We start from the raw sequence: 27,099 nt of genomic DNA, 5'->3' as shown, positions 1-27,099 counted from the left end.
TATCCTAATCAGCCTGTTCGTTTGGTTGTGGCTTGTCATAAACGATCGTAAATTTCCAGTCGGAACAGTATTTTTCTCTCACACAAACCAGCCAACAGTACTTCTTTACGAACCAGTAACGAAACGAACTAGCCAACCAAACAGGCTAAATAAGATTGTGTACAGAGTACAGAATCAATGCAAACTGCTTGCTTCTTACTGCTACAACCTCAACCTGTAATAGGACGATACGGTAGAGGATTAGAATGACAGGGGATATGATCGAGGCGCCTGCTGCTTGTAAGCTTCTTTTGTTCGGCAGATCATCAGCGCTGCACATGCATGCCATCCGTCTCCGTTGGCTTCGCTGAAAAGCCATGCTAAAAAATACTGTTAACTAATTTATTGTGAGAGAAAAATACTATTCTATAACTGATGAGTTGGAGCGAAAAAGGGCAGCAGAGCAGTGTCAGCAGCACGCTGCCCCTACCCAACATACACCCCACCAAGGCACTAGAATATATATGTTTGCTTGCTGTTGTCGTTTCTCCCTCTGCCCTTGCTACCCTGAACTGAATACATATAATTCCGGAATGAATTGAATCTACCCGGCCCTGAATCTGATCACACGCATATATGACTATACATCGTCTGATCTTTGCCTCTTGGGTTAGTGCCGGTTTAGTTCCCAAAATTTTACAAAATTTTTCAAGATTTTCCATCATATTAAATCTTTGTACGCATGCATGAAGCATTAAATATAAATAAAAAATAAAACTAATTGCACAGTTTAAACGAAATTCACGAGACGAATCTTTTAAGCCTAATTAGACTATGATTGGACACTAATTGCCAAATAACAACGAAAGTGTTACAATATCATTTTCTAAAAATTTTCGCCAACTAAACAAGGCTTAGTTGGGTTCGTTTTCGTTGGAATTGGAACAGGGGACTAGCTAGGGATAACTAAATCATTCATTCTCACCCAGCCGGCCGGGGAGACGGACAGCTATCTATCTATTCGTACGGTAATGATTTTATTAAAGGGCTGGGTGAATGCTAGCTCTGACCCACTGTGTTTGTCTCTCTGCCTTCCACTCTGGTCTCTGGATCAGATCAGGCAAAATCACATTGACGACAAGTCATCAGCAAGGCTGTGTCTACTCCACAGAATAAGAATATTTCAAGTAAATCTATCTATCTATCTATCTATCTATTCTTGGCGGGCAGCTGCACTGCACTGCATGGTACGTAACGTACAGAGGAGGCATGGTTCGCGGTCGTCCTCCGGTTGAACACACGCCGTGCCAGGCTGCCCGGCCCTAGCTATAGCTTGTCCACGGCCGTACGTGCCGGACCCTTCCTTCCCTTGGCAACACGGATCGGCCGGACCCACGGGACGCGCGCGCGCGATAGACGATGGCCGTGGCCACGGTCCGCCGGCGGCGTTGCTTCCTCCTCGTGCTGGGAACGGCCATTGCCATTGCCGCCTCGTTATTCGTCGCGGCGTCCGGCGCCGCGCTGGTGGGCGATTCGTGCAAGGCGTCGTCCACCTCGGACGGCGGCGGCTGCGGCAAGGGGCTGCGCTGCACCACCTGCGTGCCACCGCCGGGGACGGGACCCGCCACGTGCGCGCGGACCACGCCCATCGACCCCAAGACGCACGTACGTTGTTGTTACTGTTGTCCTGTCGTCTCGTCGATCGTTTCTTGCATCGTCGTGTATGCATATCATCCATGCACCGTGCATGCAGGGCACGGGTCTCCCCTTCAACAGGTACTCGTGGCTGACGACGCACAACTCGTTCGCGGTGGTGGGCACCAAGTCGCCGCTGGGGTCCGCCATCATCTCGCCGCCCAACCAGGAGGACTCGGTGAGCGAGCAGCTCAAGAACGGCGTGCGGGGCCTCATGCTGGACGCCTACGACTTCAACGACGCCGTCTGGTTCTGCCACTCCTTCCACGGGCGGTGCCTGCCATTCACCGCCTACGTGCCCGCGCTGAGCGTCCTCACGGAGGTCCGGGTGTTCCTCGAGGCCAACCCGTCCGAGGTGGTCACCGTGTTTCTGGAGGACTACGCCGCGCCGGGGTCCCTCAGCAACGCCTTCAACGCCGCCGGACTGTCCAAGTACTGGTTCCCCGAGTCCCTGATGCCCAGCCCCAGCAAGGGCGGCGATGGTGACTGGCCGCTGCTCAAGGACATGATCGCCGACAACCACCGACTCATCGTGTTCACGTCCAAGAAAGGGAAGCAGGGGACGGAGGGCCTCGCGTACGAGTGGGACTACGTCGTGGAAACCCAATGTACGTATAACGTATATCAGTCGTCGTCGTCGTCTTGTTGTTTAGATTTGGGAATCAATTGTTGGGACTCCATCTCCATGCATGCGTACAATCCAACAAGCAGATGGGAGCGAGGGCATGTCGGATGGCGGGTGCCCGAAGCGGTCCGAGTCTCGGCCCATGGACTCCAAGGCCCAGTCGCTGGTGCTGCTCAACTTCTTCACCAGCAACCCGAGCCAGAGCTGGGCCTGCAGCAACAACTCCGCGCCGCTCATCAGCAGGCTCAACGCCTGCTACCAGGCATCCGCCAACCGATGGCCCAACTACATCGCCGTCGATTTCTACATGGTACTGTATGTCGATTGGTATATGTATATGTATATGTATATGTATATGTATATGTATATGTATATGTATATGTATATGTATATGTATATGTATATGCATATGTATATGCATATGTATACATTGACCACGCTCCCCTGTCGCGTGCCTGAATGATATGATGAAATGCACAGAGGAGCAACGGCGGCGGCGCTCCCCTGGCCACCGACGTCGCCAACGGCCGCCTCCAGTGTGGCCGCGACAGCATCACCTACTGCAAGCCGTCTTCTGCTCCGGCACCCGCATCGGCTTCTTCACCGTCTCCTGCCCCGGCACCGGATTTTGCAGCCGCCGCTTCTCCTGGGCCTGCTAATAGCTACTACTCTACTACTGGTTAAGAGGCGGCCTCAGGTTGGACCTGGCCTGAAAATATCCATGAGAGAGGCCTATCTAGTGCTCACTGCTCACTGATGAATATTCTTAGATCCAGGATCAAAAATTAATTTCATTGAAAAACAAATAGCATTGTCAAGTTTTTTTTTTGTGTGTGTGTACATATGTAAGCGTGATGGCACCCCAAGCATATATAAGGGAGGTTTGCCATAAGAGTGATGGTGCAGTGCAGAGCTTAATTTTATATATTGCCCTCCATTATCTATCTCTTCCTGTGACGTTCCAGGGGCGGCTTAATATAATGTCCCATCGAGTGCACGGCTGCATTGTCTGTACTTAAGCTTTGAAAATAAGCCATATGCACCTACGAAACGTACACAAGCTTTGAAGATAAATTCAAGCAGTTGATCTTTCAGACAATGAGACAATATAATAATGGATATATGCAGTTGGAACAACATGCATTGCCATGCTCTGGTCTCTGGTCTGCGGTCTGCGAGATACAACACACAGTAGGATGTATATATAACATGCAAGAGTAACATTCGGTCAATCGATTCGAATTCAAATTCAAATGCATGGGTACACACGTGACCTGACGTGACGTTATTACGTTGTGCTGCGGCTAGGGTTTTGATTTCTTCCGGATCGGAAGAGCTGATGAGGTGCTGACGTGCCGTGGTTAGCGTAGTACCTAGGAGTATTTCATTCGCACCTCATATCCAAGGGCTCGAGATTTCAGTTTCGTCTTTTTTCAGTCCTACCGGTCGTAGCTCTTATGTATGCTAAGATTGTGCTCGTGTATCGCAACGGGAATAAAATAATGTCTTGGACATCCTCCACTTTTCTTTATTCTTCTCATAGTACAAGATATGCCAGCATTCGTGCTAGTAATTTTTGAAGCTTTTCTCTTGTCTGTTTATACAAAAAAAAGGTAAGGCATTTGTATAAATAGGTTATGCATTTTCTTGACTAATTATAGTTTATGTCTTTAGACATAGTAATCAGGGGAGAAGTTCGTAGTTATTCATTTATGCAGCAACATTTGTCACACAGCTGAGCAGTAAAAATATAAGAACCAATTAACCAACAAATCAAATAAAAAATTACTTGAGAAAATCTAGTAGACCGCTCTCGTCGTCGAAGGTGACAGTGATATGGTGAAAGTAATCTAGCTCCCGCCACGCCATGGGGAATGCTTGTGTATGTATATGTACCATCCCTAGTTGATGTAGCATATGCATAGCTTTTTGTCGGTCCACGAGCTAGCTAGCCGAGAAACGCGCTGTATGCACATGCCTGGATGATATGCATGCACCAACTAAAGGTTCCAACACGCATATACATTTGCGCTAGACAGACAGTGGCCATTTTACTATGGTTACTCTCCTCTGTTTGGCACTCCACCCCTTTATGGTGTTGCATACTTTATTTACCGCAATGCAGGGACCATGTATGCATGAGAGGGAAAGAGACACAATTATAAAGCATTAGTTTTTTTAATACAAAATCGAGACTTTTGGCTCTATATAATACCACATATTGAGTTATTAACTAGATAAACGAACTGGCCAATGCAAGCTCATCAAAATGCTAAGTTGATAAAAAAGTAGGCAATCCATTTACACCTCAGCATACTTGACTTGTCGCAACAACCACATATCATATCGATGCTTTAGTCTTCTCTTGGAGTCGCTCTTATCCACGAAATGTAAGCAACCTAAGGCATGCATGTATATGTACCATCCCTCCGTCTCAAAATATAAGGGTTTACGATATTTTTAAGACAGATTAAGAATGGAACTCAACTACTTGATCACCAAGGTTGTGGCGTGACACAGTTAATGCCGGTCAATTTAATTACTGCGGGTTTAGAAAAGAATACAATGTAATTTTAGGTATAAATCTGAACAACCACTTGCCCAGTTTATAATTATACTTTTTTTTGGACGAAGGGAGTATTTAGTGAAAACCATGGCTCAGTCTTCGATCAAGCATGAAGTTTAAGATGGCATATTTAATACACATGGTTATTTAGCCAATAGTTGCCCGTCAAACAAACATCAAGATCAAGGACCAAATTTAAACGCCCAAAGTCTTTATATTTTGAAACGGTGGAACTAGCTAGGAGGCAGAAGAAAAATCTAGCAGTGGTCTGGTGGTCGGCATGAGCTGGCTATAAAAAAGGAGCTGCTCGACGCGAGGAAGGCACACTCTTGGAGTAGCAGCATAGCCTAGCCTAGTAGTAGAAGACGATGGCGGCAAGAAGGGTGTGTAGTGCCGTCCTGGCCATTGGCCTGCTGCTGGCCGCCGCCGTCGCCGCAGTGCCGCCTCATCTTCAGCTGGTGACTGACACTGACGGTGGTTTGTCGCTGGACTTCCACGCGGCGTCGTGCCCGCAGCTGGAGGGCATCGTGCGCGCCGCCGTGCAGGCCGAGCGAGGCCAGGACGTCCAAGTCACGGCCGGCCTCCTCCGCATCTTCTTCCATGACTGCCTCCCCCAGGTTCATATTCATACTCCTCCTCTTCATATATAAAGCCTCCGTTACAAACTTACAAAGGAAAAACGCTTCTGTATATGCATGTATATGTAACGAATACAAATAAAACTAGGGGTGCGACGCTTCCATCCTTCTGGACGGCGAGAAGTCCTTTGGTCCCAACGCTTCTCTACAGCCACGGGCGCTGCAGCTCATCGAGAGCATCCGCGCCAAGGTGCACGCCGTGTGCGGCGCCACCGTCTCCTGCGCCGACATCATCGCGCTCGCCACCCGCGACGCCGTCAGCCTGGCCGGAGGTCCGTCCATCGCGATGCCCCAGGGCCGCACCGACAGCCTCAGGCCGGCCACGAACGCCGAGGTAAACACCCTCCCGTCGCCCTTCTCCGACGTGAGCACGCTCCTCGGCACCTTCAGCCGCAGGGGGCTCGCCGACCCCGCCGACCTCGTCGCGCTCTCCGGCGGCCACACCGTGGGGAAGGCCAGCTGCAGCTTCATCAGAGGGAACGACGACTTCTCCCGGAGGCTCGCCGCCAACTGCTCCGCCGGCCGCACCGGGAAGCAGAGCCTGGACGTGATCACGCCCGACGCCTTCGACAACAGGTACTTCGTCGCGCTGAGGAGCACCCAGGGGGTGCTGCTCTCCGACCAGGGCCTCGCCGGCGACCAGCGCACGGCCCGCTTCGTCGCCGCCTTCGCCAGCAACCAGGGCGCCTTCTTCGACCAGTTCGCCAAGTCCATGGTCAAGCTGGGCAGCATCAAGGCAGCCGCCGCCGGCGAGATACGCCGCAACTGCTTCAGGCCCAACGGCCGCGTCAGCCTCGACGACGTCAGCGCTCTCATCGGCTTTGCAGCCTCCGCTTGATGATAAGACATCATGCATGCATGATCTCGCATGCATGCTACTATGCACCTATACACCTTAGTAGGTGTATGTACTACGTTCTTATTTCATGTTAAGTTTGCTTTGAGTGAGCCATCAGTGAGGTAGTAGTAGGTAGCTTGAATCGATGGATGGACGAGATCGGTAGTGTAATAATGCCAGTACGTGCATGGTTAGCACGCGGCATGCATGTTGTAGTTGTACTCCAATATGCATATGTGTTTTAACGCTAGTAGTTTGATGAATCATGAATGCATGCCCAGCCAGACCAGATCGATGCATCATGCATGCATCACGTTAGGGAAAATATAAGCTTGTCTTTCTAGTGTTTTTCTTTATTTTCTTTATTGTTTGTTTATTACTAGATAGATGTGTGTGGCAGCTTTAATCAGCTAATTTGGCCGCTAAAACGGAACATTGCAAACCGATGTACCTGTAGCCGTGCTAGCTAGCTAGCCTGTTATCGCACTCAGAAACAACGTTAAGCACGAAAAGAACTCCGATCCACAAAAAGAGAGTAAAGAAATTTGTGGCGGGACCATGCATGACCAGAACGTGTAACCAGCAAGCAGCCCAAATGGCGTCAGTTTTTTAAGCTAATAAAGGTAAGCTTATCACTAACCGGCATCATCTCATTTTGATCCACTCGCATATACGACTATTCATATAGAAATTAAATGTGAAAAGCGACTCGAGCAACAACGCCCGCAATGGCACGTTCTTTTTTTGAAACTAAAAAGTGGAAACGCTAGCTGATGAGAGCGAGCGAGGGTCAATGAATTGCATTGGCCAGAGACAACATCAAGTGCCTACGTGCGCGATGCATAGGAAAATGAAAACCTTACCAGCAATAACGTACGCAACAAGTGGCAAGCAGTTTCGTATACTAGACTACACTGCACAATATAGGTCCTGTTTAGTTTCCAAAATTTTTTTTTTGCCTCCTACAGAAAAAGAGTATGTTTGGACACATGTAATGAAGTACTAAATGTAGACGAAAAAAAAACTAATTGCATAGTTCTCGGTAAAATCGCGAGACGAATCTTTTAAGCCTAATTAGTCCATGAAAAGCCTTACGTGCTACAGTAACCCCACGTGTGCTAATGACCGATTAATTAGTATCGTTAGATTCGTCTCGCAATTTTCTGATGGGTTCTATAATTTATTTTTTTATTAGTATCCAAAAACCCCTCCTAATATTTTTTCGACACATCCAACGTGACACCCAAAAATTTTTACCTCTTCAACTAAACATAAAAATTTTTACCTCTTCAACTAAACACACCCATAAAGCACATGCAGGGAATTTGTTAATTATTATCCGGGCAGTGGGCACTGGGCAGTGGCAGACATCACATATATCGAGGTTGGCTTGGGCACTGGGGCTCATGCATGCACCCGGACCCGGCCTCCTCCGGTCGTCCTGCAGCTTGTCGACCACGCGCCGGCGTCTGTATTTTAATTTTAGCCCTGGCAGACTTCTCCAACGCTTTAGTTCAGGGCACGTTTAGCCACCTAAACCAGCTTCTAAAGTTTAGTCATCTCTTATTTGACTTGGTGGACTAAAAAGAGACTAAAACAAGTCTTTTAGTCTCTTTTAATCAGGATGTTTAGATCTAAAATGACTAAAAGGTAAGAGCATCTTCAAGAGTGTCAAATTTTACTTGGCAAATCTTGTGATTTACCAACTCCCAAAATTATATGCCAAGTAAAAAAACAATCCATCTCCAAGAGTTTGACATTTTTGACTTGGTAAAATAAAAAAACCCGTTAACAAAACGAAGAGGCCCGCTAAGCGAACGAAGAGCTCCGCTAAAAGAACGAAGAGCCCCGGATGCCAAGCCGTATACACGCGCGTATATTTGCGCGCGCGGAGGGAAGATTTGCTAAGTTGCTATTGATGCCAAGTTGTTTTGCCAAACTGTTGTAGGCTATTTTTTCTTGTTTTGCCAAAATTATATGGATGCCAAGTTGAGATAGCAAACTCTTGGAGATGCTCTAAGACATTCTAACTAAAAGGTGGGCTTTAGTCCCATTTAGAACACTTGGATGACTAGTTGGCTAATGTATTTTTAGTCCCATTTAGTCATAGTATTTGGATAAAAGTGACTAAATATAAGTAGCTTAATTTAGGAGGTTAGGAGTGAACCAAACACCCTTTTAGTTCTAGTTTCTTGACAAACTCCATGTTCATGAAACGACTCTGTAAGTGAAGTTACATAGAGAAGAAATCGTTCTTTTTTATAAACACTAGCAAGTTGAATATAGGAATCCTAATCGAAATAGAAAAGAAATTGACTGAATCCTCTCATAACTTTTCTTACCTTTTTTTTCTTTTTTCTTTTCCTTTTTCTTTTTTCTTTTCTGTCACTACTACAGAAATGATTTTGCGAGACACCCCAAAAACTTAACCGAGGCGGACGCCTATTTTAGCCCGCCATGGTAAATCCCACGATTTACCGAGGCGGGTGTTTTTTATTTATCGTGGTGGGCACTTTTGCCCGCCTCGAAAAATCAATTTACCGAGGCGAGCACCTTAAAATGCCCGCCACGGTTAATAGGTATTAACCGTGACAGGCATTTTAAGGTGTCCACCTCGATAAATTGATTTTCCGAGGCGGGCGCGTTATAAGGCCCGCCACGGAAAATGGCCTGGCCCAACCGGCCCAAGACGAAGCCCGATAGCCACTCCAGGTATAAATAGGCACACTTACGGTTTCCCAGCCACAGCCGAACTCCCTCCCTCCGCCTCCGTGAGCACCTGATCCCCTTCATCGCGATTCTCGGCTCCCTCTCCCTCTCAGATCCACACGACGCCCCTGCTCCCTCTCCTCCAACTCTCACTCGTGCCCCTCTCCCTCACACCGTCTCGGCGCGCCGCCCCTCTCCTCCGGCCAGCTTCCATCTCCCTCTCCACCCCATGACGCCGGTGATGGCGCTGCAAGGCGGGCATACCCGGTGGTGCGCGCTGTGGCCGGCGGCAAGGACTGCCACAGCAAGGTGGCGGCGGCGTCCACCACGGCGTCCCCGATGGATCTAGCCTCACCACGGCGGCGGCCTTCCTCCCTCCCTCTCCATGGCGTGGATCGACACAGCGTGGATCCACGGCGGTGGCCTTCCCCCTCCCTCCTCACGGCGGCAGCGGCTGGGGCGTCCACGACGACGACAGTGACTGGGGCCAGATCCACGATGGCTGGGGCCAGATCCATGGCGGCGACACCTACTCCGGCGGGGATCCACGGTGGCGCGACGCATGGAGGTAGGTACAGCACTTCCCTCCCTCTCCCTCTTCCTTCATCTCCCTCTCCCTCTTCCTTTGCAGATGACGACGATGAGATCTGGCCACCATGGCCCAGATCCAGCCCCCACGGCGCGTATCCGGTGGTGGGTCCATCCATGGCGCCAGATCCGTGGCGTGTGGGCCGCTCGACTGAGGTGGTGGGCGGATCCGATGCGGAGGAGCTCCCTGACCGCGGTGGTGGGCGGATCCAGCAAGGTGGGAACGGGTGCGTCGGTGGGTTGGGCTGGGAACATACGGGCTCGTTGGCAGGCTTGAGAATGGGCTCGCCGGTGGGCTCCTAGGTTTTTTTGTTTTTTTAAATGATTTACCACGGTAGGCGTCCTAATGTGCCCGCCGCGGTAAATCGATTAACCGCAACGGGCAAAGCGGCCCGCCGTAGAAAGGCCACGATTTACTGTGACCTTTACGCGGTGGCGGACACGTTTGCCCGCTGCAGGAAAGCAAATTCGTCCGCCACGAAAAGCGTTTCTGGTAGTAGTGTGTTTTTCTTTTCCTTTTTCTTTTTTGGGTTTCGTTCGCATCTCCGTCGTTTTGATTTTGGTTCCTTCTCCTTTACGTTTTTCTTTCTCCATTTTTTCTTCGCTTCCGTTGGTTTAGTTTTCTGTCCTATTTCCTTTTTTGTTTTCTATTTGCCTTATCATTTGTTTCCTGTTCTGTCCCCTACGCGTGCGGTAGGTTTACCGTTAGTTTATGTTTTTTCTCGTCTCCTCTCCTGTCGGGCATCGATATTAGGGATACCCAAAGTAAGGAAGTTAGGGTCTATGCTGACTTCAACGGATGGCTCGAGACATATTAAAAGGTCTCACCCGACCCCAAGACCGCGAGCTCCATCTCGCTCGACCTCAAGGATGCAGGTCCCATCCCGCCCAAGGCCATGGGCTCCGTCTCACTCGACCTCAAGGCCGTGGGCTCGTCTCGCCCGACCTCGAGGCCATGGGCTCTGTCTCGCCCAACCCCTTGGGTGCGGGCTCCGTCTCGCGCTGACCCCAAGGATGCAGGTCCCGTCTCACCCGACCTCAAGGCCGCGGGGTCCATCTCGCCCAATCTCAAGGATGTGGGCTCCGTCTCGCCTGACCCCATGGACGCATTTTCCGTCTCGCCCAAGGTCACGGGCTCTGTCTCACCCGACTTTGAGGACGCGGGTTCCATCTCATCCGACGGGGACCCATATTGCCGCCAACCACTCTAGGTCCAAGCGTATGGGCCTAGGTCAAAACTCTGACGCCAGGGAAGAGGCTGTCACGCCTTGATGTAACCCATGGCCATGATGGGCCATACATGGGCATTCACATCAAGAACAGTGTTGGGCGTGCCAGTGTTGTTCTGCCTAATCCTTATACGGAAGCTGACAGGCGCGTCAATTAACCACGATGTCCACCGGGACAGAGTGGAATGCCATGACCAGCAGATGACGCCTGTGCATGGCGCCAGTGACAAATAGGGCCGCGACATGGAGCCATCCCTATTGACATCTATAGGATCGGTGGGATCCGCATGAAGGAGAAGAAGGTCCCAGCAACCCTGGAAGCCTTCTTCTCTCTCTCGTTCTTCTCCTTTTCCTCCTCTATAACCCATGCTTTCCATTGGCTTATAAAAGGAGAGGCAGGGTGCCCCATGGGGGGGAGACAAGAGCATGACACAAGCACATGGCTGAGCGGCAAGCGAGCTCTCAGCACCCGTTCACTCCTTCCACCAGAGACTTGGGATCCTCTCCCTCTCTCGCCTATTTATAACCCCTACTATAAACCAAGTGCTGGTAACACGAGCAACAATGAACTAGACATAGGGACGTTCCACCCAAACTAGTACAAACCCTTGTGTCCTCCGAGCACACCATCTGAGCCAGATGCGCAAATATAAATTTACTCATCGGTGGTCCGAAAACACCGACATCTCCCGTTCTAATTTCTTCAGAAATCTACTCAGATTTCGATTTGTAGCTATTCAAGTTACCTAAAAAACATATGTCCATATGTTATATATACAATATAAGAGTTGTCGAGAGACGAATAACAATAGTTTTCACATTCATGGAGTTAGTCGGGAAGAGGTGGATGAAAAAAATGGGCTAAAATTTTGCCTCTTTATTATTAGGTATACATATAGATGATGAGTGATGAAGCCATCTAGAACATGACTTTTTTTACTCTCACGAGGGGTGGGGCGAGTTTTTCCCACATGGAATTTTATTTGGCCCTCGCGGCCCATAGTAATGTTTACAAGATGTTTACATTTTGAGAAAAATGGAGTTTACAGGCCACTCTTTGGCTAGCTTAGCGTCCTCGCGCATCATAGAAGATCGTGTACCATTGATCCATTCTCCTTCTCGATAGTCTGGCTCTCCATTGCTCCGCTTCTCTCCTACAGGCAAGCAGCAGCTATTTTTAATGTCACAGGGGGATTACTCCCCACTTGAATGTATATTGACAAATTGGCTCATTTTATAATTTACAATGTTGAGGAGGAAAAACAACAACAATAAGATGCCCCAGCACCAGGGCAAAGAGTGGCAGAAACCACAAATATAATAGCGAAATGCAAAGACTACCACAGTAAGGCAGATGAGCTCTTCGATGATGCCTCCAAGGAGGTGGAATGATGACAAAACATAATCATCGTTGGCCAAGCTTGGTAAGGTTTTTATTTGAGCCTTATGTCGGTGGTAGCTGCACTGTGAGGGGGGCTGCCACACTGCATGGTGCCATTCCCGAACTCGCCTACAACGGTGGGAGGCGCGCACCAGCAAGCGTCCACGCCTAGATGAAGGGGTGCAGCCGCCACGACACCACGTGGAGCCATTCATGGACTCGCCCGCGATGGTGGGAGGCACTCACCGGTAAGTGTCCATGCCTAGACAAAGAGGGGAGGGTGCCGGCCATCACCACACCTATCGGGTTCATAAACCCGGGGTCCCCAATGGACCCGCTTCCTTGCAAAAACTCAGACTAGCAGACGACGTAGCAACAACGCTCGCCTCCCGTGTCGGCCCATATACATAATGACAGGCCGGGACAACAATCCGGTCCCGGACCAAAAGCCCTGGCCAAGGTGGGGGCAAGGTCCGATTCTGATCTCCTTTTCTAACCAGAGATATGTCGGACCTCTGCTCATAGTTCTTCCCCGACCAACGTGGTCGGGGCCAACTGGGGACGACCGATCGGGGACGTCTGCTTGTTGAGGGCCCAGGGATCAGGTAGAGCAGATAAGGTAAGGCGCTCAAGTCAACCGCAATACCGAGGACCATACCCTGCCATGCCCTGTGCACCTTCAGGACAGTGCCACCAGGCCATGCCAGACGGGTACTATGCAACCTTCTAGGCATGTCAGAGTACAAACAGTATTGTAGGCACCGACGTTTGCCGTACTAGGTGAACACGGTAGAGCCTGCCACATGTGTCTGACATAAACAGTATTGTGGGTGCCGACGACCGTCTCGTACCTGACAGCGTGGGCAATAAGACTAGGTAGCACACGTATCCATTCTATCTTTCTCTGACTTGTAAGGCCATCCCCTTCAGCTATAAAAGGGGATGCGCTCTCTCCTCTCTGGGGGACGTTCTCTCTGGCTTGCTCTGGCTCTCCCCCGAAAAGAGAAGCTAGACGATTCGAGGACTCAACGACCCGAGGACTCGAACAGCTCAATAGTTCTAGAACTCTAAAGCTACATAGCGCATACGCTCCAATACTTAGCGCACTTTAGAGCACCTGTCATTCTCTGCCCTTCGGTTTAGAGTCCGACCGGGCCTTTAACACCTCCCTTTTTATTCCTACTCGTTTGTAACCCCACAACAAACTTTGAGCACCTGGGCTCAGGAATAAAGTCACCAACCGACTGAAACTGGACGTAGGGCACGTTGTCTGAACCAGTATAAATCATGTGTCATTGAGTGCTAGGCCACATTCGATCACAACGCACGACAAAACTATAAATATTTACTTGTTGGTCACTTTTCGCACCGACAACACCGCTCAGAGCTATTCCCGGACTCACCTGCGTTGGTGGGAGGCATGCACCGGCAAGCGTCCATGCCTGGACAGGAGAATGAAGGGGGGTGTCAGCCACTGCCACACCTCGCAGAGCCATTCCTGGACTCGCCCACGACAGTGGAAGGCGTGCACCGGCAAGCACCCGTGCTTGGACAGAGGGACTTGCTCACACACTTCACACAACGTCGTTAGCACAATGTTCTTTCGCTGCAGATTGGTTCGGCATTTGCATCCGTCCTTGAGTCAGCATCCACATAAACATTTGGACCCTCGGTGGCGCGGAGTTTTTTCAAATCAATATAGATCCTTCGTTGGTTCCCTGAATGCAAATCTAGAACATGACTTCTTCGACTTCTCTGACTCCTTAGATGAAGTTGTTTGCGAAGAAAAACCCTACCGAACAGGGCTCCTAATCTTCTCCATTTACATATATATAGCTTTATTACTTTAGCCATTCAAGTGCAACTGTGGTTTAAACTTGTTTAGACCTTGTTTGGACGTATGTGTATTTACTCTAATCCACATGTGTTGCAGTGGAATGGAATAGAACTTAGTTTAATTCCACTTTAATCCACCTCAACACATATGAATTGAGATAAATAAATACGTATCAAAAAGGCATTAAGATATACAACCTAGGTCCTTATCAGCGAGGGTGCTTTAATTTGTTACGCAGTTTTCAAGAGTATTATATCAAAAGGGAGTATAGCTGATAATTTTGATTTTAAAAAAATATTTCAAATTTCAAGAATTTAAAACGAACATTTGGGCCTCTAAACTCCTCGCCTCTCGTGGCACTCCTGAATGTAATTACTACTTTGTTTAATCTCGATGGTTTGTCTACTGACTGCCTCATTGACAAGCATCGTCTCTTTCAGTGGCCGGCGCCTTTGTTAGCCGCCGCTCTGTTCCTGAACAAGTTTTGGGTAACGGCAAAAGAAAAGGCTGGGAATCTGTACCCCCTCGAATTGCTCGGAGGAAAAAAAAATCTTCTTAACACAGCCACAACGTAGACAAATACCAAGTTCGCCAACATGCATGCACCATGCATGTTGTGCCATTGGGCATTTCAATATTCCCTGTTTCTTGTACTGACACTCTATTAGGCTTTGGTCCGCTGACTTGCACCAACATAGTCCGATCCTATCCTTCCTTATTATCTGCAATTGCAACCACCCAATGACCCAAGTGCGACTTTTCAATTCTTCTTAGGACTACGTACAGTACTGTGGTAGGGGCCAGTCTTTAATTTTTTTTCATTATTGGTCCGATTACCATAAGGGGCCATTTGAATCCTTTCATTTGGAAAAATTAAAATCTACTTACTAGACTAGGCTATTTGGCTTTGAATTTGACATTCTACCACTTTATAAAGTTCACATATAAGTCTATCTTAAATTCATAGGGTGAGAGATGGAAAATGATTCTATAGATCACTATGCAATGTTTATACTTTGCAACTTACAACATGCTCTCCAACTTGCTCTTCTACGATAGAAATACAACACATAAGTATCTCTCTCGTATATCCAACTATAATATATAAATATAATCCATATACAACCGTATTATCTTAATTAATATATGTCTAAATGTGATTCTTAAAATGAATTCAATTCCAATGATCCAAACACACCTAAGAGTTTTTAACCAAGCCAATCAATTTAAACGTACTACTTGACCACAAGCTAGCTCACACCAACGTAATATAACTAGAAGTATACCATGTGCGTTGCTGCGGAAATTGCTGATAATTTGGAATAAAATTATTTATACAAAGGGATAAATAATTATAGGTTAATGTTAGTGGATGACGTGGCACGCTAATATAAACAACTAAATGCATGTTAGTGGATGTTGTGTCTTGCTAACATGTAGATCATAATTACAAATGTTAGTTGGCCATAAATGCATCGGATAGTGGATTGATGATGTGGATAGCTTGCATGTTGAGAGAAATAGCTAGTGGAGTTTAGCTTTATAAGAGTATATAGATATAGATATATCTCGTACCCAACATGCATGGATAGGGGCTAGCTTATTCGGTTAATAGGTAATAATGCTACACAATTTAGTGGAGCTAAGACAACCTGATGTTAATAACACTGTAACTGATGCACCCAGCTCTAGCTCCGTGCCAAACCGAGAACCACTAGTCCAATTTTATCTCCACCTCAGTACAGCAAGAGCATATGTAGTCTACCTGGAAACTCGGGTGCCTGCTAATGCCTCTAATTACAAATGCAAATTTAACTTTGTGCTTGTGCACACGAAGTAGGCTAAGATAGATAGGTGACCAAAACAAAGAATATCTCGCCCTGAGAAGCTAGTTATTAAGAGGGTTAAATAAGTACATGCTTTTCAAATTTAGTGGACATAAAACAGTTAATTAAAGGTAATTAGAACTCCGTTGAGGTTGCTTGTTAGGTCGGTCGGCAACTATACTAGCAGGTACGTATTATTACGACCTAATGTTGTAGTCATTTACTCTTCCTGTTGTTCTTCTTTCATTTCGGGCGAATTGTAGCTTGCCCGGGTTTTGTTATAAACTCTTCCTCTTAATGAAAAACATGCTGTGCATGATTGTTAAAAAATAATTAAAGGTAAAGAAAGAATTAACCGGCTAACTCAGTGGGATCCTTATTTACCCTGATTGCTTTGGTTCATGCATTTATATATAGGGGGAACCTTTATATCTAATTGAGTATGCAGATAGAGCTAGCATGTGCCAGGAAAGTCGAGGTAAAAGGGTGTGATAGAACCTTTCTATCTAGTTGAGCATGCAGATAGAGCTAGTATTTGTTAACAAACTTTTTGACACACTAGTAGAGAACAGATCTTTGATCCTCGGTCAAAATGGGCTCTAGTCCCGGAATTTTTTGCGCCCAGGACTAGAGATACCTTTAGTCCCGGTTGGTGGCTCCAACCGGGACTAAAGGTCCCTGCCCAATGGCTACTGCGCCAGACAGAGGTGGCAGGGACCTTTAGTCCCGGTTGGAGCCACCAACCGGGACTAAAGGTATACTTTTACTCCCGGTTGGTGGCTCCAACCGGGAGTAAAGGTCTACTCCCGGGCCGTGGCTGCGCCCGGGGTTGGAAAGTTACCTTTAGTCCCGGTTGGATACATCAACCGGGACTAAATGTTCTCCCTTTATAAATCGGCTATCTCCTCCCTCCCCGAGCCCGAGCTCAGCACATTTTGAAGCTCATTGCAGTAGTGTTCTTGCTTCCTCCCTCCCTCCATTGTTCCTCCATCCATTCTTCGATTCCTCCATCGATTTCTTCGATTCCTCCGTCGATTCTTCAGTTATAAAGGTTACCAATCTCATACTCTCATTTTTCACCATTTTCTTATGCCATTTTGTTCACTATATATATTTATGGTTCTTTATTTTGGTTTTTTTTCATTTGTAAGCAATTTGAGCTCAAAATCACTTCAAGCTTGCATATTTACATGAAAGAAGGTTAAAGTATATATAAATATAAACTTAGAAAATAGTTAGAAAATTATAGCAAATCCGTACTAGTTGAACTTGCGGACCGTGTTCAGCTCGGCGAGCATGTTCTCTGCCGAGCGGTAATGGACGTCAAGGAGGAGCTTTGATTCTACGAGGGAGAGCGACAACGGTCGTGGAAGACCGTGTTCCCTTCCTCGTAGAATCGGAGCTCTTCCTTGACTAAGTACGGTGCCGTCCGGTGGAGAAATGCTCGCCGAAATGATCACGTAAGAAAGGTCAACTAGCACGGATGGTTATTTATTCACATGTCCCGATATCGTCGCAGTAGTCTGTCAATCACCGTACCTAAACATAGTATATATAAATAAAAACTTAGAAAATAGTTAGAAAATTATAGAAAATCCGTACTAGTTGAACTAGCGGACCGTGTTCATTTCGGCGAGCATGTTCTCTGCCGAGCGGTAACGGATGTCAAGGAGGAGCTTTGATTCTACGAGGGAGAGCGGCAACGGTCGTGGAAGACCGTGTTCCCTTCCTCGTAGAATTGGAGCTCTTCCGTGGCCAAGTACGATGCCGTCCGGTGGAGAAATGCTCGCCGAGATGATCACGTAAGCAAGGTCAACTAGTACGGATGGTTATTTATTCACACGTCCCGATATCGTCGTAGTAGTCTGTTATGTGTGTACACTCCCATTCTTCTGTTAATTTGCGGAAATATCATGTGAATTACTTACCTGCCACAGTAAAAGACGAGAACACAATGACCATTAAAAATATCATTGTTTAGAGATCTAGATAATTTTATAGTTTGTTAATTTTATTTGTTTATAAAAGGAGAAATTTATAGTGTATTAAAAAATAAGTATAGAGAGTAGATGGCAACTGCTTCTGGGTCCTCGGCCTCTCATGGGTTTCCAAAGCGACTTAGGCCGGGCCTTCCTCTCATTCCATGCGGCAAGTGTCATGATGAGACGAAGATTGTGATGGAGTACCGAGTGAAGAAGGAGGGTCCCAATAAGGATCGTATCTTCTACAAGTGTTCGGATCGCAATGTGAGTTATTTTATCGTATTTAATGATTATGGTTAGTTTATACCTATTTTCATGATGGTTGTGATTAAAGTTCTAATTTTTTGTTTTAATTTCAGTGGGATGGCAGTGGACGATGTTCAGGCTTCTACTGGGAGGAAGAGTATGTTGAACTCGTGCAAAAATATCTTGCACAACAGGCAGATACGGCGGCTAATGAGGTAGTGATCCAGCCGAAGAAGCCCAAAGATGTTGCACAATCGGAGGATTTGTCTATTTTAGTTGAGATTGGTCGCGAAATCCTTGTGCTCCTGAAATGTATTTTAGCTTTAGTTCTTTTAGTGGTAGTTGGGATTGTCTATATTGTAGCGATGCTTTTATAAATTTGTATCTTTTGTGGTGGCACGCATGTTGTATAAATAATTAATTATGATCTAGGTTTTAATATGATATTTATGTCATATAATGCAGATGAGCCGTCATTGGATGTATAATGCTGATCGCCGCTCCCAAGAGTTCATTGACGGCGTGCATTCTTTGTTACGTGCGGCCGAGGCAAACAAACGCGATGGTTTCATATGCTGTCCATGTGCCATATGTAAGAATACGGTGGAATATCCTTGCTCAAGGACTCTTTATTCACACTTGTTCAAGTCGGGTTTCATGCCAAACTATATTTGTTGGACAAAGCACGGAGAAACCGGTGTTGTAATGGAAGAAGGTGAAGAAGAACAATGGGACGACAATGATATTATTCCTGATGGTGCGTGCTTCAATGATACTGCAATGGGAGAAGCTAAAGAAGAGGTAGCCGCAGAAGATGAGCCGGCTGATGATCTTTGTCAGGTCATTCATGACGCACAAAGAGAATGTGAAAGTGAAAAGGAGAAGATCAAGTTCAAGCGGATGCTAGAAGATCACAAGAAATTGTTGTACCCAACTTGTGATGCAGGGCAGAAAAAGTTGGGAACCACACTAGAATTGCTGCAATGGAAGGCAAAGAATGGTGTATCTGACAAGGGATTTGGAGAGTTACTAAAAATCCAAAAGAAGATGCTTCCAAAGTACAATGAATTGCCCGCCACTATCTACGAAGCAAAACAAGTTGTCTGTCCTATGGGGCTAGAAATAGAGAAGATACATGCATGTCCTAATGACTGCATCCTGTACCGTGGCAAAGAGTATGAGAAATTGGATGCATGCCCGGTATGCCATGCATCGCGGTATAAGATCAGGCGAGATGACCCTGGTGATGTTGAGGGCGAACGTCCACGTAAGAAAATCCCTGCCAAGGTTATGTGGTATGCTCCTATAATACCACACTTGAAACGTCTGTTCAGAAACAAAGAACATGCAAAATTGTTACGATGGCACAAAGAAGACCGTAAGGTAGACAATATGTTGAGACACCCTACTGATGGGTCCCAGTGGAGAGCAATCGACAGAATTCCTAGAGTTTGCAAATGACGCAAGAAACTTAAGGTTTGCTTTAAGTACAGATGGTATCAATCCTTTTGGAGAGCAGAACAGTAGTCATAGCACTTGGCCTGTTAATCTAAGTATCTACAACATTCCTCCTTGGTTATGCATGAAGCGGAAATTCATTATGATGCCTGTGCTCATCCAAGCCCGAAGCAACCTGGCAATGACATCGATGTGTACCTAAGACCACTTATTGACAAACTTCTCATTTTGTGGAATAAAGAAGGTGTACGTGTGTGGGATGAGTACAAACAGGAACACTTTGATCTGCGAGCATTGTTGTTCATAACAATCAATGATTGGCCTGGTCTAAGTAATCTTTCAGGACAATCAAACAAGGGATATAATGCATGCACACACTGCTTCGGTGATATTAGAGGTGTATTACAGGACCTACGTTGTTTGAGAGAAAGAGACAACCTGCATCCAGAGAAGACAGATGATGGACGCCATTACTTACGTCCTGCTAGCTACACTCTAAGCAAAGAGGAGAAGGAAATCATGTTTGAATGCTTAAACAACATCAAGGTACCATCTGGATTCTCCTCGAATATAAAGGGTATTATAAATGTGCCAGAGAAGAAATTCTGTAACTTAAAGTCCCATGACTGTCACGTTCTCATGACGCAATTACTTCTAGTTGTATTATGAGGAATTCTACCTCCAAATGTACGTCTAGCCACCGTGAAGCTATGTGCATTCCTCAATGCAATTTCTCAGAAGGCAATTGATCTAACTAATCTAGCTAAACTACAGAATGATGTGATTCAATGTCTCATCAGCTTTGAGTTGGTGTTCCCTCCTTCCTTATTTGATATTATGACACACCTCCTAGTTCACCTAGTCAAGGAGATTTTCACTCTCGGTCCTGTGTTTCTACACAACATGTTTCCCTTAGAGAGATTTATGGGAGTCCTGAAGAAATATGTTCACAACCGTGCTCACCCAGAAGGAAGCATCGCCAAGGGCTATGGAATAGAAGAGGTCATTGAGTTCTGTGTTGACTTTATTCCCAACCTTGACTCGATTGGTATTCCTGAATCGAGACATGAGGGGAGACTAAGCGGAAAGGAGACACTAGGGAGGAAAACATATATTGGTACGGATGATGATTATTTCAATAAAGCGCACTACACAGTTCTACAGAACTCCTCTTTGGTAGATCCGTATATTGAGACACACAAGGATCTCTTACGATCCAAGTTTCCAAGGAAGACTGAAGCTTGGATTACGCATAAGCACATGGAAACTTTCGGCGGTTGGTTACGAAAAAAATGTCAAGGTGATGAGAGCATCCATGAGCAACTGTATTTATTGGCTATGCAACCATCATGGCATATCGTTACATACAAAGGGTACGAGATAAATGGGAACATATTCTACATAGTAGCCCAAGATAAAAGGAGTACCAACCAAAACAGTGGTGTCCGCATATATGCCACAGACCCGAATGGGAATAAGCAGACATATTATGGACGCATAGATGAAATATGGGAACTAGAATATGCACCTACTTTGAAGATCCCATTGTTTAAGTGCCAATGGGTCAAGGTGACCGGAGGCGGGGTAACAGTAGACAACGAGTATGGAATGACAACAGTAGACCTTAGTAATATTGGGTACAAAGACGAACCATTCGTCCTTGCCAAGGATGTGAATCAGGTGTTCTATGTCAATGATATGTCTACCAAACCAAAAAGAGGGAAAAACGATAATGACTCAACCAAAGAGCCAAAGCGCCACATAGTTCTTTCAGGGAAAAGAGTCATCGTGGGAATTGAGGACAAGTCGGACATGTCAGAAGAATATGAAAAGGATGATCGAATTCCGCCCTTCAAAGTGAACAAATACCATAGCATCTTGGTAAATGATGAGGACACTCCATGGTTACAAAGCGATCATAACCAAGGGACATACGTAAAGAAGAAGTTCACTGCTGTGCCCACTTGATGATATAGTGATTTAATATAGTGTGTGTTTGAGATATTATGTAATAATTGTGAATTCAGATGTTTATTATGTCATGTTTCAAATTAAATCAATGTTTGATTTGGTGGGATTTCTCTCTCAAAAAGGTAAATTAGGATACTGAGTGATGAAAAATTAAAATATTAACATTAAAATGATGTGAAAACAAATTTCCTGTCCAAAACCAATAGTTTTAATAATTTTAATTAAACACTACATTTTTGCATTAACGAAATAATAAATATTAGTTACATTATGTTTTATAATTCTAACAAAAAATAAAAAAGTTAGGTTATAGATTTTTCCTATGTGCAATAAACAAAAAGAAAATTCATATTTTTAACAAAATAATTTTATGCCTTTTATTTATTTTACTATGTATTTAACAAAAACTATTGCATTTCTATTGTATTTAACAAGACTATTGCTTAAAACAGGTGGGAAACAAAACTGCAGGCCACCTTTACTCCCGGGTGGGAAGCCCACCTGGGAGTAAAGGTGGGCTGTAGTTTCGTGGCCCGCCAAAAAAATCCTTTACTCCCGGTGCGTGTTACCAACCGGGAGTAAAGGTATACCTTTACTCCCGGTTGGTAACACGCACCGGGAGTAAAGGTACCTTTACTCCCGGTTGGTAATACGCACCGGGAGTAAAGGGTTTTTACTCTCGGTTGGTGGCTGGCACTGGGAGTAATTCTCTCTGGTATATAACCTCCATTGCCTGGCGTAGATCGATCCGCTCGTCTTCTTCCTCGTCGAACACCGCCGCCCTCTTCTTCCTCGCGCCGCGTCCGTTCGCCTTCCGTGACACCGGCGCCGCCCTCTTCTTCCTCGTGCGGCCTCCACCGCGCCCTCCTCCGCGCCGAGGCCCTCCACCGCGCGTGTTGCGCCCCACCGCGCCCGAGGCCCTCCACTGCCGAGCTTGAGGTGATATGTTTGTCGATCTCTTTGTACATTCGCCCGAGCCCTCCACTGCCGAGTTATAGATCACGTCGAAAACTACAACTTTGGTGATATATTTGGAACTCTAAATGATTTTAAATAAAAAACATATCTTAATGCAAGTTTTGAATATTTGGATATTATATGGATAAATTAGCAAGTTTAATTAGAGTGTCAAAAACTGCATTTTATGATACTAAAATACATTTTAAGATCACTGGGACCTGAACTCATGACAAGTTTAATTAAGGACCACCAATGAAATTACTTTAGAAATTAATTAGATTGATGTAAATCCATGGCTTGTATAATAAACACGCTATATATTATTTGGAAACAACGCTACGAACCATCCGCTAATGAACTTTCGTACAAACTCCTCAGGATGGCAACCATTGTCGTTGTCACTAAAGCTGAAAATGATCCAGCCCATCAACCGCCATATATTCATCACAATATGATATTGTCGTTGTAGGATATATAATGGTCAAATAGGAACTCAATTTTGATACCCAGTTTGTAAACTAAGTGTTTTTTAGTTTATAAAAAATATCATATGTGATGATGTAAGCAGTTTTGGTTGGACTTGCATGCATGGCTACAGACAAATGAAGGAAAACTTCAACGTTTCTTCATTTGTGAACTTTGAATATACAGATATAATATATTAATGTTGCTAAAGTAATATGAGCATTACATATTTTTTCCGGAAAGACTATCTTCAAACTTTATATCATAGCATCAGAGATCGCCTGTAGAAGAAGAAAATAAATTCTTATCATTTCGGAAATAGTAATGGTTATATTAGCAATAAGACACATATACTTACATTTCATAATGACTTATACTTACATTATTAACATAGAATTTTCTCATATGATGAATGACTACATGGTTCACATGGTACATAGGATCACAACATCACGCACCGACACCGCCCCGGCCCGCCTCACGTCGTCGTCGTCGTCAGCACGCCGGCCCACCTCACGTCGTCGTCGTCAGCACACCGCGCCGACACGTATATATACGTCATTTGTATCCATATGCATGTATATATATACGTCACGGAGCACCACCGCCATTGTTCGTCCATGCGTTTCTATGTATACGGTAGAGCACCGCCGCCCTCGTTCACCCATGTGTACAGACATATATACGGCAGAGTGGAGCACCGCCACTCTTGTCACACCGCCCTTTCTCGTGGCCTAGTTGATCAATATTCGTATTATCGTTATCGTTAATGCTAAACAATCACACCAGGGCGAACCGCGCTGTTGATGTCACCGACGTGGTTCGCCCTAGTCACCGACGCAATTTGCCCTCGGCCGTTTATGTATAGCCCTAATTCGCCCTAGTACCGACGTAGTTCGTCCTAGTGTGGCGAATTGCGTCCATGACCGAGGGGCAAGATTTAATAATGCATATTGTTCGTAGATTTTACGCATGTAAGCAAAGATTTGACATACTATATATTGGTTTTGTTTTTTGAAGCTAAATGGCCGACCCGAGAAACATGGATGAGGAGGAGTTGATGATGAATTTGATCAACACTGGCACTCAAGTTGCCGGCGATGATGGTGCTAAAAATAACGTGCAAGAGGATGCAGATGACGGGAGTCAGTACTTAGCTCTTGAACAAAATGAGCAACAACATATTGGCCAAGTATATATTTTTTATTATTAGCTATATATATTATCATATGTCTTATGTGTGCTCATGACATTAAAAATAATGTTTATGTTTTGTAGCCCTCTGGATCGACATCAACAACTACAACGAAGAGTAAAAATGTTCGAGGTCCCAAAAAGCCATTGGAGGGTCGCTTCATCATCTTGGAGTTCAATGTGGATACAGGAGAACCAGGGGGCCAAATAAAATGAAATTTGTGCACCACTATGGTTACCTTGTACGGGACCGGCTCCCGATTAGTACCGTGAATGGAAGAAGAAGACCAATGCTCCTCATATCAGTTTTGTCTCCGATCGTGACAAGACGTTAATTTGGAATGATGTCTTGGTACATTTCACGCTCCAAACAGATGGTTATGATGATATAATAGATGGTGATGAATTGAAGGAGCGAGTTAGGGATTGGGCAATGAAGAAGATGGCCACCCAGTTTCAGACTTGGAAGAAACACCTATACACGACGTATGTCAAGAAGAACATAGCACCAGATTTTACTGTCTCAGGCCTGATCTCAAAGCAGAGGCCCTATTGGGATGAGTTTGTACAGTACAAGACTTCGGAAGAGGGTGTGAGTCGGGTGATAAAGAACCAACATAATGCCCAATAGAAGACATACCACCATACCTTGGGATCAGGTGGCTACCCGACTGCCATTAAGAAGTGGAATAAAATGGAAGCAGACCTTCTTGCCAAGGGTATCAGACCAGAATCACTCGAGTGGGGAGAACGTGCAAAGAATTGGTTTTTCGCTCATGGGGGAACACTAGACCAGGAGATAGGGAAGTGCGTTTATGGCGCAAGACTACAAGAAGCAGCAGAAAGATTGTTTTATGCTTAGAGAGCTACTACTAGTGGTGCGTTCAGGCCCAATAGAGAGAAGGATGAGCTGACATACGCCATCGGGACTATTGAACATGGTGGCCGAACTAGAGGCAAAGGAAGTGTCTCGTGGGAGCATGGATTCCCTCAGAACAGACCTTCCTACAGAAGTCGCTAGAGAAAGAAGGAAGAAGAGGCACAGCGGCTCCAGAGGTTGGAGGAAGCGGTGCGTGAAGCACCGGAGCGGGAAAAAAACCTTGAAGCGAGAATGCAGGAGGAAATCAGAAGGCAAGTGCAAATAGCAGTGAGTGCAAGCAAGCAGGCATCAGAGCCAGGAATCAACATTAGCCAATCTGTTCAGTTGAAAAGCAGCAGCGCTTCCACGGAGATACCAAATCAAGGGGACACAGGACTGCGCTTCCCTGTGGATGACATCACTGAACCTTGTACAACGTGTGAGCTACACATTCTAAAGGAGAATTCCACAATCAAGGTGGCTATCGGTCTTGTTAATCCTATCGACCAAACCAAGACACCAAGGATTCATGGGAATATAATACAAGAAGGATATGCTACCATCTCGGTAGATAAAGCTGAAAAAGGTTTTAGTGATTTGCCTCTTGACATTCCTGGAGGTGATGGCGAGAAGACTCTAGGAGAAGTGGAGAAGACATTCATTCTATGGCACAAGCGCTATATCATCATTCTAGGGATGTCGGCTCCACCTCCTCCTGAACTACCTCACCATAGGTACGTGTGGATGAAAACACTACATCATTAATTTGTATTGGCTTAAATAATTAACAATCTGCTCATAATAATATGTCATTCCTTTTTTGTAGTAGATCCTCCCCCAACCTAAATCTAATTGTTCAATCGCCAGATCATCATAGTGCTCTGTACGATGACATTGTGTTGGAAGATGAGGCTGCATCCACACCATCTCCAAGGAGGTCTCCAACGCCGCAGCCGCCACCTCCAAGGAGGTCTCCAACGCCGCTGCCAACACCACCAAGGAGGTCTCCAACGCCTCCCCCGCCCCCGCCTACCAAGAAGCCTAGCAAGAGGCCAGCCCCTCAGACGAAGAACCAGTCCCCGCCTGCAAAGAAAGCCACCATGAAATCAAGGGCTATTCCCAAAATAATATCTGAAGAGAAGGAAGAAGGAACTGATGCATATAAAAAAGACATGTCTAGATTCTATGACAAACTTAAAATGAATCAAGAAGCAAGGAGAAACCCGGAGAAACCGTACTTCTTCGTAGCTCCAGATATTCTAAGAAAAAATGTGACTTCTTACCAGCAACAACAGCGGGAATCTCGTAAGCCGTCCAAATCAATGTTATCAGACTATGACCGCACTCTCACCAAGTCAATTGAGGCGGCACAGAAAAAGAAGCGGGCAGGGAAAGGAGTTGCCCAACTCGGACAACAAGCGCACCAATCAATCCCCCCGCTAGTTGTTGGTAATGAATATGGTTCGAATTTAGGATTAATGCATCAGGCAAACATACCTCCGGATGTCGATTTGGATCACCTTGGTGAATTTCTTGATGAGACTGGTCTTGACCTTTACCAGATGTTTGGTGATGGAAATATTGAGAGTGCGGCGGAGGTTGATATTTGGAAGAAAAAATTTGTACTAGGCCAGAGTCTATACAACCCTTAAGCCTTATCTGATCTGGGGACGCAAATGTACCTGCTAAACAAGTGGTACATGCAGGCGTCTGCCAGTGGAGACTTTTGTGTTGGTGTCAAAATTAGAGACGAACATTGGTTCTGTGGCGATGATGTTATGTATGTTGACTTTGCATAATTTCATCAACTATGCCACCTGACCTCTCTGGACAAAGTTATCATTAGCTGCTATTGCCTGTAAGTAATAATTCTTTTGATCTATTATTAAACTCATCATATGTGTGTATATGCATATAAATTATCCTAACAAGTACTATATATATGCAGATTTACAATGACAGAGCTCAGAAAGGAAGGCTGCAATGAAATTGGTTTTATTGATCCCCATATAGTATTCAAAGACCCAATTACTCCAAAGACTAATTGGAAGTC

General features: G+C 45.8%; 2 protein-coding genes across 2 annotated transcripts; both read left to right on the top strand.

Annotated features, from left to right (window-relative positions):
* The first annotated feature begins 1,348 nt into the window (after positions 1–1,348).
* Positions 1,349–3,179, top strand: LOC136497457 (PI-PLC X domain-containing protein At5g67130-like). Its single transcript, XM_066493259.1, has 4 exons — positions 1,349–1,644; positions 1,733–2,282; positions 2,386–2,609; positions 2,780–3,179. Exons 1-4 carry the CDS (start codon positions 1,399–1,401, stop codon positions 2,981–2,983), a joined length of 1,224 nt encoding a protein of 407 aa, XP_066349356.1. The 5' UTR covers positions 1,349–1,398; the 3' UTR covers positions 2,984–3,179.
* A 2,005-nt stretch (positions 3,180–5,184) lies between these two features.
* Positions 5,185–6,682, top strand: LOC136497458 (cationic peroxidase SPC4-like). Its single transcript, XM_066493260.1, has 2 exons — positions 5,185–5,482; positions 5,592–6,682. The coding sequence occupies exons 1-2, from the start codon at positions 5,234–5,236 to the stop codon at positions 6,339–6,341; spliced, it is 999 nt and encodes a 332-aa protein (XP_066349357.1). The 5' UTR covers positions 5,185–5,233; the 3' UTR covers positions 6,342–6,682.
* Positions 6,683–27,099: the final 20,417 nt, after the last annotated feature.

This window comes from Miscanthus floridulus, chromosome 12 (assembly GCF_019320115.1).
Source record: "Miscanthus floridulus cultivar M001 chromosome 12, ASM1932011v1, whole genome shotgun sequence".
Lineage (NCBI taxonomy): Eukaryota > Viridiplantae > Streptophyta > Magnoliopsida > Poales > Poaceae > Miscanthus > Miscanthus floridulus.
This window is presented reverse-complemented; position numbering and strand designations above follow the sequence as displayed.